The sequence below is a fragment of the Chiloscyllium plagiosum genome, chromosome 15, assembly GCF_004010195.1.
Source record: "Chiloscyllium plagiosum isolate BGI_BamShark_2017 chromosome 15, ASM401019v2, whole genome shotgun sequence".
In the NCBI taxonomy this organism is placed as follows: domain Eukaryota; kingdom Metazoa; phylum Chordata; class Chondrichthyes; order Orectolobiformes; family Hemiscylliidae; genus Chiloscyllium; species Chiloscyllium plagiosum.
This window is the reverse complement of record NC_057724.1, coordinates 41752927-41763396: the sequence shown is the minus strand read 5'-3', so window position 1 is coordinate 41763396 and position 10470 is coordinate 41752927. Positions and strand designations below refer to the sequence as shown.

Genomic DNA, 10470 nt, shown 5'->3' with positions numbered 1-10470 from the left:
GGAGGGGCAGAGTTGAACAGTGTTGGGGGTTGGGGGTGTGGGCAGGGGCTAGTGTTGGACAATGTTGGGGTTTGGAGGTGCAGGCGGGGGGGCGGAGTTGGTCTGGGGGCGGTGGTTGAGGGGTGCGGACTTTCAAAACTCCGGGCCCCTGAGAAAAGGCATTTAATTGATTAATCGAATAATCAATTATCCAAACGAAATAGTGCCCACCCATCTTGTTCTGATAATCAAGGTTCCCCTGTATAAATCCTGTCTCTTATAACCTTTTCCAACACTTTACCGACAACCGAAGTAATGCTCACTGGTCTATAATTACCAGGGTTGTCTCTACTCCCTTTCTTGAACAAAGAGACGATATTTGCTATCCTCCAGTCTTCTAGGACTTTTCCTGTAGGTAATGACAACATAAAGATCAAAGCCAAAGGCTCTGCAATCTCCTCCCTGGCTTCCCAGAGAATCCGAGGATAAATCCTATTTGGCTCAGGGAATTTATCTATTTTCACACTTTCCAGAATTGCTAACACCTGCTCCTTGTAAACCTCAATCCCGTCTAGTCTAGTAGCATGTATCTCAATATTTTCCTCAACAACATTGTCTTTTCTAGTGTGAACACTGATGAAAAATATTAACTTAGTGCTTCTGCTATCTCCTCAGACTCCAAGCACACGTTCCCACTACTATCCATGATTGGCCTAACCTTTCTTTAATAATTCTTTCATTCCTGATCTACTTATGAAAGCTTTAGGGTTTTCCTTGATCTTATCTGTCAACGACTTCTCATGTCTCCTCCTGGCTCTTCTTAGCTCTTTCTTTAGGTCATTTCTGGCTAACTTGTAACTCTCAAGTGCCATAACTGAGCGTTCACATCTCATCCTAACATAAGCCTTCTTCTTCCTCTTGACGAGAGATTCAACTTCTTTACTAAACCATAGGTTCCTCATTCGACCACTTCCTCCCTGCCTGACCAGTACATACCTATCAAGGACACGCAGTAGCTGTTCCTTGAATATGATCCATATTTCAACTGCAGTTTCCTTCCCTATCCTTTCCATCCTAAATCTTGCCTAATCGCATCATAATTGCCTTTTCCCCAGCAATAACTCTTGCCCTGAGTTAAATACTCATCCCTTTCCATTGCTAAAGTAAACATAACCGAATTGTGGTCACTATCACCAAAGTGCTAACCTATCTCCAAACCTAACACCCGGCCAGGTTCATTATTCAGTACCAAATCTAATGTGGCCTCACCTCTTGTTGGCCTGTCTACATCCTGCACATATTGGACAAGAACTGACCCATCTAAAGTACTTGAACTTTAGTATTTTCCAGTCAATATTTGGAAAGTCCCCCATAATGACTACACTGTTACTCTCGCTCCTGTCCAGAATTATCTTTGCTATCCTTTCCTCTACAGCTCTGGAACTATTTGGAGGCCTGTAGAAAACTCCCAACAGGGTGACCTCTCCTTTCCTGCTTCTAACCTTAGCCCATACTACCTCTGTAGATAAGTCCTCAAATGTCCTTTTTGCCACCTTAATACTGTCCTTGACTAACAGTGCCATACCTCCCCCTCTGTTACCATCTTCTCTGTTCTTACTGAAACATCTAAATCCCAGAACCTGCAACAACCATTCCTGCCCCTGCTCTATCCATGTCTCCGAAATGGCCACACCATCAAAGTCCCAGGTGCCAACCCATGCTGCAAGTTCACCCACCTTATTCCAGATGCTTCTGGCATTGAGGTAGACACACTTCAAACCACCTTCCTGCTTGCTGGTGAACTCTTATGACCTTGAAACCATATTTCTGACCTCACTATTCTCAACCTCCTGGACACTGGAACGACAATTTACGTTCCCATCCCCCTGTTGAATTAGTTTAAACCCTCCCGAATAGTATTAGCAAATTTCCCGCCGGGGATATTGGCATCCCTCTGGTTCAGGTATAAACCATTCTGTTTGTAAAGGTCCCAACTACCCCAGAATGAGCCCCAATTATCCAGGTATCCGAAACCTTCACTCATGCACCATCCCTGTAGCCACGTGTTCAACTTCTCTCTCTCCCTATTCCTTGCATCGCTAGCACATGGCACGGGCAACAAGCCAGAGATAACAACTCTAGCACTAAGCTTCCACCCTAGCTCCTCTGCCTTGAATCCCCATCCCATTTCCTACCAATGTTGTTAGTACCTCTGTGGACCACGACCTGGGGCTGTTCCCACTCCGCCTCAAGGATCCCAAAAACATAATCAGAGACATCATGAACCCTGGCACCTGGGAGGCAACACACCAATCATAAGTCTCTTTCATTCCCACAGAACCTCCTATCTGTCTCCCTAACTATGGAGACCCCAATGACTAATGCTCTGCTTGTGCCACCCTTCCCTTCTGAGCAACAGGGACAGACTCTGTGCCAGAGACCTGTGACCCATTGCTTACCCCTGGTATGTCATCCCCCCAACAGTATCCAAAACAGTATACTTGTTATAGAGGGGAATGGCCGCAGGGGTTCCCTGCAGTGCCTGCCGGTTCCCTTTCCATCCCCTGACTGTAACCCATCTGCCTTTTTCTTGCACCTGAGGTTGCGACTACCTCCCTGTAACTCCTCTCAATAACCCCCTCCACCTCCAGAATGATCCGAAGTTCAACCAGCTTCAGTTCCAGTTCCCTAATATTCATTAGACCTGGTTTGAAATTGGTCCTTCATTATAGAGAGAGGTTTTGGTGATTCTCTGTTAAGTGGTTAAGGTCTTTTCTACATTTCAAAATTTGGTGGTAGAGTTAATAAAATATACAAAAGGCAAATGCATGTAAATGAATAATATAATAAGAAGCAGTATGAGATTGGGGAGGTTTCAAACAGGGTGAGAAAGCAGTAGAAATGTTCAAGTTTGGGAGATGAAAACCAGAAATATGATCTCACTGGAAAAAATCCACAAGGAGAGTCAAAACTGAAAAGCTACACAATTGATATGAATTTCAAAAACATTCAACAGTAGAGAAATGTAATTTCAACAAGTGGGTCTGGGAGCTAGTGTGAGGTGTGTGACAGCATTGGTAAGCAAGGCCAGGGGAGTATTTCTACTGTCTAGTCTTTGATGTAAAAATTGGCTTTTAGTTCAGATTGGGTATAAAGCATATAGAATAATGTAAGGTTTCTCGTAAATACTCAATATTGTTTAAACTATTGGAAGTAAAAAGAAAGAGTAATTTAAGATAAGTCATGGCAATATAATTCTGTCTGATGGAATATTCCTCTTTGTGATGTGGGACGTTAGGGATAATTTCAGTATCCAGGATGATAGTTTGTGCAGGAAATATTTCCAGCTGAACTATTGGAAATTATGTTTCTGATCTGGAGCAGAAGCTGGAGTCACTGCAGGTATTCACAAGGCTGAGATTTTAATGGACAGCGTGTACAGCAAAATTGTCTAACCACAAGTAAAGAGCACACAGAAATAAAGGAGGTGGGTGAACATCAGACAGAGTACAGCATCAGACAGGTAGGAAGCCCTGGAACATTGTCTCTGTATGTCTCCTTTGGATACTGCTAGGGGACACAGTGAGGGCCAAGTCCACGGTACCAGGAGTGGCTCAGCTGCAAAGGATGGATGGCTCAGCGGCAAGGGGGGGGTGGAAGGGGGGGGGGTGGGGGGGAGGGGGGGGGGGGGGGGGGCGGGTGGAAGTGGTGAAGATCCTATTGTCAGGAGAATGGATGGGCATTTCCGCAGCAACAGACATGATACCAGAACATTATGATGCCTCCCTGATGACAGTGTCAAGAAGTCACTGAGCACCTTCAGGATGTTCTCAAGGGGAAAGGAAAACAGTCACAGGTCATGCTTCATGTTATTTCAAGCAACATCAGTAACAGGAGTGATAGGGTCCTGCATGTAGAATATGGAAAGACATGAAATAACCTAAAAACCAGGGGTTAAGCAGAATTACTCCCAGTGCCACATGCTACAAGTTCAGGAACAGAGAAATAGATTGAATAAATGAAGGGAGGGATGATGTATGAAAGAGGCATTTGGATTCTTGAGGCATTGGGACCAATTCTGCAGATGTGGAAACTGAATAAGATGGGTTGCCTCTGAGCAGAATCTTTGCAGTGGTGTTTGCTAGTATATGGGGGAGGGTTTAGAGTGACAAGGAAATGAGAAACGGAGTGAGGAGACAACAGTGAGGTGAACAAAATGGAAATGAAAGATAGAAAAGTAGAAAGCAAAAGTGGAATGCAAAGGAAACAAGAGCTAGCAGCAAATACGTTGCAAGATTGTTGCACAGACAGGTATAAATGCACTATATATGAATGCATAGAACATTTGCAATAACATAGATGAACTGACAGCTCAGATAGTTGGAAGTGGGGACAACCTGATTGTGATTATAGAGACATGGTTACAGGATGACCAAGGCTGGGAGCAGAACTTTCAATGGATATTCAATCTTTAGGCAATGTGGAAATGGGAGTACAATCATGGTTGTTATTGAAAGATGAAGTCAGTATGATCATGAAAAAAGATATTGGTGAAGGAAATTGGTATGGCATTAGTTTGAGAAGAACTCAGAGGCATAAGGGGTGGAAAATATTAGTGCGAGTTAGTTATACGCCTCCAAACAGTAGTGGTGAGGTAGGGGATATTAACAATGCATGCAACAATGATTCCATAATAATCATGGATGATTTTTAATCTACATATTGACAGAGCAAACCACATTTGCAATGAAATTGTGGTGGTTGAACTCCTGGTGTGTATACTACATGGATGTTTAGACCATTTGGAAATCTGTAGCCCAGTGATGTCTCAGAACTTTTCCATGAGATACAGACAATTGATTATGTATAGCTTAAGGAGCTATAGATATGGGAGGTTCTCTATGAACTACTACCACCCACATTCAGATTGAACATATGCTGTTGGCTTTATTTTACAGGACACTCTGGCCATCTTTCCAACGAGATAATCAATTCCAAAAGATCAGACAGCACCATCATCTTTTGGTGATTGTTAATTTAAAAGGTAGAGTCTGTGTTTGAACAAGTGATAGCTTAATTGACATTCAAGTGCTCCACCACAAAGCTCGAGACCCTCCCCAAAAACTTTTCTGTCGTGAATACTCAACCCAGTGTTATAACATTCGTAAGAGAGAGAATATCAGTGATGGATTAATATTGGCAGAGGCTGTATTTTCAGAAGTGAGAAAAGAGAAGACCTGAAGCCACAATATGAATTGTCCATAGGTCTCATGCTAGCAAAACTCAAGGATGGAAAACATGTATTGATAAGTTAGAGAGGTTTGTAGCAAATGTAATTTTGATGGGTGACCTTAATTTTCATAAAAATGTTAAAAAGCAGAGTAGCTCAAGTTAGAAAGATCATAAATTATTTGATTGCATTCTAGCCAGCGTTCTGGAGCTATATGAAAAGGACAGACTACTCTAGGTTTAATAATAACTAATTAACTAAATTTAGTACATAATCTAACAGTACAAAAAAGTTATAGAACAGTGGCCATAACATGACTGAATTCACTGTGATGTTTGAAAAGGAGAAATTTCATAATGTTTATCGGGTTCCAAATTTTGTTAAGCTTCATTTTAATGGGGTGAGATAGAGACTGATGATGTGCAAAATGTAAAATCTGTTATTAGTTAAAACTGTTGGTTAATAGTGGGTTATTTTTAAGGAAGCACTTAGTCTAAACGACCAGTATGTCAAAAACCAAGTTTGTACAACATCTGTACAACTCTGCACAGTTTTCACTTCCTCATTAAAGAGTGTATGCCTGTATTAATCTTGGAAGGAAAGCAGCTTAGATTCAGCACAATAGTAACAGGACTCCAAGCATTGGTTAATGAAGAGAGGTTATATAAACTAGCTGTACTCCTTGAATATAGATGGTTAAGTGAGGATTTGATTAAGACTTTAATATTTTGAAAACAATTGATACATTAGATGAAGTAATACATGTTCTGCCAAAAGGAGTCTAGGAGAGGGAGACATAACCTGAGAATCTATGTCAGGCCATTCTCTACGCAAAAGGTTGCAGAAATACAGAGCTTCTTCCCACAAAAAGCAATAGATTATATCTTGATTAATAAATTTAAATCTGAGATGGATTTTTGCTAACTAAGTGTAGAAAAAGATACAGAGCAAAGGCCTGTAGATAGACTTTGAATGTAATTCAGCAATAATTTCTTTGAATGGCAGTAGATCGTGTAGATTGAATTTGTGTCTTGCAGTAGATCAACTAGAATCCAATGTTAACATAACAACACAAACCTGGAAAATATTAGAAAAAATAAATAACAGTTGGTATAGCTAGCCCTGGAAATGTTTTAAGCACAATTTGGCTCTTCTGGGATGAATGAGGCAATTTCCTTAAGAAAATAAACACAAATAACACAAACTTTCATAAAAAGTCATAAAATGGCTCCCTTCTATTAAATAAACAGTAATTGTCCTCTGTGGAACTCAGGATTGTACCTTTTTGTTAACTTGTGGTGGATAATTTCTCCATTGGCAGCCATAAATGCCAGTAACACAAACTAAACAAAGTTTCTTCAACTGAAGCATGGTCAGCCTTTCCATCATCAAGCACTCTCTAGTTCTCTGCCATTAAATTCACAATCTAGGGTAAAAAAAGACAGAAAAGTAAAAAATAAAACACATCAGAATAAAATATTTCCACAGTTTCTTGAATGAAACAGAACAATTATATCCCACCCACTGTTCCTCATTACACAACCATACATCTGATATACCTTCTTCACTCACCTGACAATTTCCACCCCATACTCTCACACATCAGTTGATAAGGTCCTCAATTGTGTCTCATTTCCTACAGTTCTGCTTTCAGCTCTTCTATTCACAACCACAACCATGACATAATTCCGCTACTCTCGCCTGCCACTCCATTAGCCTTTGATTTTAACAGATCATCCTTTGCTGGTTCTGCTAACTCCCAAATGATGCTACCCCTTTCCCTCTCATTTCATCATTCTAAAAGGACAATTCCCTCCACCATCTACCTAACAAACTTAATATAAGCGAAGAAATCGCAGCTCATCTCTTGATTAGCTATTTTATAAACTTCCAGACCAACACTGACTTCAACAGTAATGTATAGAATTCCTACAGTATGGAAACAGGCTCAACAAGTCTACACCAACCCTCCAAAGAGTGACCCAACCAAACTTGTTCCCCATTACTCTACCTTTACCCTGACTAATGCATATCCCTGAGCACTATGGGCAATTTAGCATGGCCAACTCACCAAATCTGTACATCTTTACATTATGGGAGGAAACCCATAAAGACACAGGGAGAATGTGCAAACTCCACAGTCAGTCGCCTGAGCCTGGGTCCCTGGTGCTGTGAGGCAGCAGTGTTAACCACTGAGCCATCGTGCTCGCTCACATTCTGTTTTTTTTTGTTGGTTTCAGTTTTACCTTTGTTTGTTTCTTGTTTTGGCTTTCAGACATTCATCATCGTGGCAGTTCCACCTCCTTTAGATACATTCTTTAATTCCCACTACCGCTCCCTTTGGCCCTCTGCCCATTAGTGTTTTGTCACTTATCCTACTTTCCATACAACCACAGGCCTTCCCTTGAGTTCTGTTTCCACTCTAGTCCCAATCAGTTGTGTCAAATCTGTTCCATTTCCATCTTTTCCCAGAGTATTTGAAAGTGAATTTAAATCTGCTTCTCTCTTCAAAGATCCTGTCTGACCTGCTGAGTATTCACAGCATTTGCTGTATTTTACTTTTGTCAAGTTTTGACAATTGCTACAATTTGTAATAACTAATAATTGAATTGTTACTTCAGAGCAGACCGATATAGCAATTCTAAAACTGGATCTATGTCATGTTCATGGGTTCTGTAAAATAAGTGAAAATATGAAGAATTAAATTCACCATTACTTTATGCTTCTCCTAGGTGTTCATTTGCAAACATGATATGGATCTAAAGTAACTAACCAAATTGATTTGGTTCATGACCTCATTTAATATATCTGGCATCTGAGTTTTTTACAAAACAATGACCTTCAGCCTCAGATTGGACTGATCCAATTTTGTATAGTTTTTTTGACAATAATGTCTATTCTGCAGCATCAAATCAATTTGAACCAATGAGTCCACTGAACTGATGCGAAATTAATCTGCCTTTCTAAAAGCATGACTGCTTTATTTTCTTACTTTAAACTACAGTCCTTTAAGAACTGTTTCTCAATGGAATTTGCCCTCACTAGTCAAGGGAACACACCAGACTTACTGGTAAAATTATGCTTTCTGCCTGCAGTCTATTCAGAACAGAGACAGGTTTATAATTCCACCTTGTTTCACTAGTTTCACACATATTGCGTGCAGAAGTGTCTCCACCCTGAGGCAATATGCAGTTCCAGTTATTCTAGAATTGCAGAATCAGAGCCTGACAATAATAAGCTACTACTCTGAGATGATTTCACACACATCCTGTACATACTTGACTAGACATGCCATGCTTGCCAAATCCTTATTAAATAGTAAATAACAAGGAAACAGTCTCGTGTGAATCAGAGAAGTCTTTAGATTGCACAATGTAATTTTTGGGAGTGGAAAAATCCAATGATTAATATAAAATTTAGTTTCAGGGTTCTTTTCCTCAAAACAAATTGGCACCAAGTTTGACATACCCAATGGTTCAATGGTCACTTCCTTAGAAAGCTGAAGCACATGACTTATTGTAGACTCCAGTTTCGATCTTTTGTGTGTGCTGAGCTTGCTGATGTATGCTATGGAAATTTCTAGAAAATTTTATTTGGCTTCAGCCATCTTGCCCTAGAAAGGAGCAAAGTCATTGGGAATTCACTGCCATCAGGTATAGTTCACTGGAACTGCTTATTCCCATGCCTACATTGGAAATGCCAATATCGATTTTTTTCCAATATTTTTCATAGTCAACCTTGATTACTTAGATTCAGAAAGCCATGATTTCAAGATCTATTCTAGATTCTTAAGCCTGTAGTCCTATCTGACAGTGCTGCACTTCTTTTGTGCTGCACTGTCGTCCTTGCCATTCTTCCAATGAGTTATTAATCTGAGTTCCATTTTCTCTCATATGTATATAAATGATCCTACAGCAATTATTGAAAAATAGGAAGTCTAGTTTTTTGGATGTCCTGACCAATGTTTAACTCACAACCAACATCAAGAAAACAGATATAAAAACAGAAATTGCTGAAGAAACATAACAAGTCTGGTAGCATCTGCGGAGAGAAAGAAGAGTTAATGTTTTAGGTCTGGTGACTATTCTTCAAAACATGTTCTGCTATACCTGCTGAGTTTTTCCAGCAATTTCTAGTTTTGTATTAGATTTCCAGCATCTGCAGTTCTTTTTTGGCATGTTTTTAACAAAAACAGATGATCTAGTCACCTGTCTTATTGATGTTTGTGAGCTCCGTCTGTGTGCAGATTACCAACTGTCTTTCCTTGTGTTACAATTAACACTTTACTTCAAAGTTACTTTATTGCTTGTAAAGTGCACTGGAATGTTATGAAAGTTAAAGTGAATAATTTCCTTTGAGATGTGGATGAAAGAATTTCAGAGTTGCCAACTATTTCCATAATACTGCCAATCTGTTTCCCTTCATCAGTGGATACAATCATCCAGGCTGGAAAAGCTGACTTGAGCAATCTGTGTACAGTTTGAGTCCTTTAATCATAGGAAAGTCCTTAGTGCTTTGAGAGGATGCAGGGTTAAACAGAAAATATTATTTCACACATCAGGAAATGCATTATGAGGAAAAATGAGCATCAGTTTTCCTTGGAAACAGGAAGGTTTTGAAGAGAGAATGTTTGAAGCTTTTAAGATTAATGAAGACAGTAAATTGAACCTGACCTGCATAGATTGCATTATAGTATTGAAAGTGGTGTGTTCAAAGGGCACCTTTGAGTCAGGCAATAAAGTTTGGAGACTATCAATAACATAAAATAATTCAGAAAAAGAAAATAATCCAGGAGGAGAGGGAAATTTATATTTATACATATTGACGGTAAAGGTGGATAAATCCCCAGGACCTGATCAGGTTTACCCAAGAACTCTGTGGAAAGCTAGAGAAGTGATTGCTGGGCCTCTTGCTGAGATATTTGTATCATCGATAATCACAGGTGAAGTGCCGGAAGACTGGAGGTTGGCAAACGTGGTGCCACTGTTTAAGAAGGGTGGTAAAGACAAGCCAAAGAACTATAGACCAGTGAGCCTGACCTCGGTGGTGGGCAAGTTGTTGGAGGGAATCCTGAGGGACAGGATGTACATGTATTTGGAAAGTACATGGCTTTGTGCGTGGGAAATCATGTCTCACAAACTTGATTGAGTTTTTTGATGAAGTAACAAAGAAGATTGATGAGGGCAGAGTAGTAGATGTGATCTATATGGCCTTCAGTAAGGCGTTCGACAAGATTCCCCATGGGATACTGATTAGCAAGG

At 40.2% G+C, this 10470-nt stretch overlaps 1 protein-coding gene across 1 annotated transcript in view; it reads right to left on the bottom strand.

Moving 5' to 3' along the window:
* The window catches only part of gdpd2 (glycerophosphodiester phosphodiesterase domain containing 2), a 104231-nt gene extending 97600 nt beyond the window's left edge, over positions 1-6631 (bottom strand). The window contains exon 1 of the mRNA XM_043704773.1: positions 6491-6631. Within this exon, the coding sequence (XP_043560708.1) occupies positions 6491-6598 (108 nt within the window). The 5' untranslated portion in view covers positions 6599-6631. The remainder of the gene's footprint in view (positions 1-6490) is intronic.
* Between the last annotated feature and the right edge of the window lie 3839 nt (positions 6632-10470).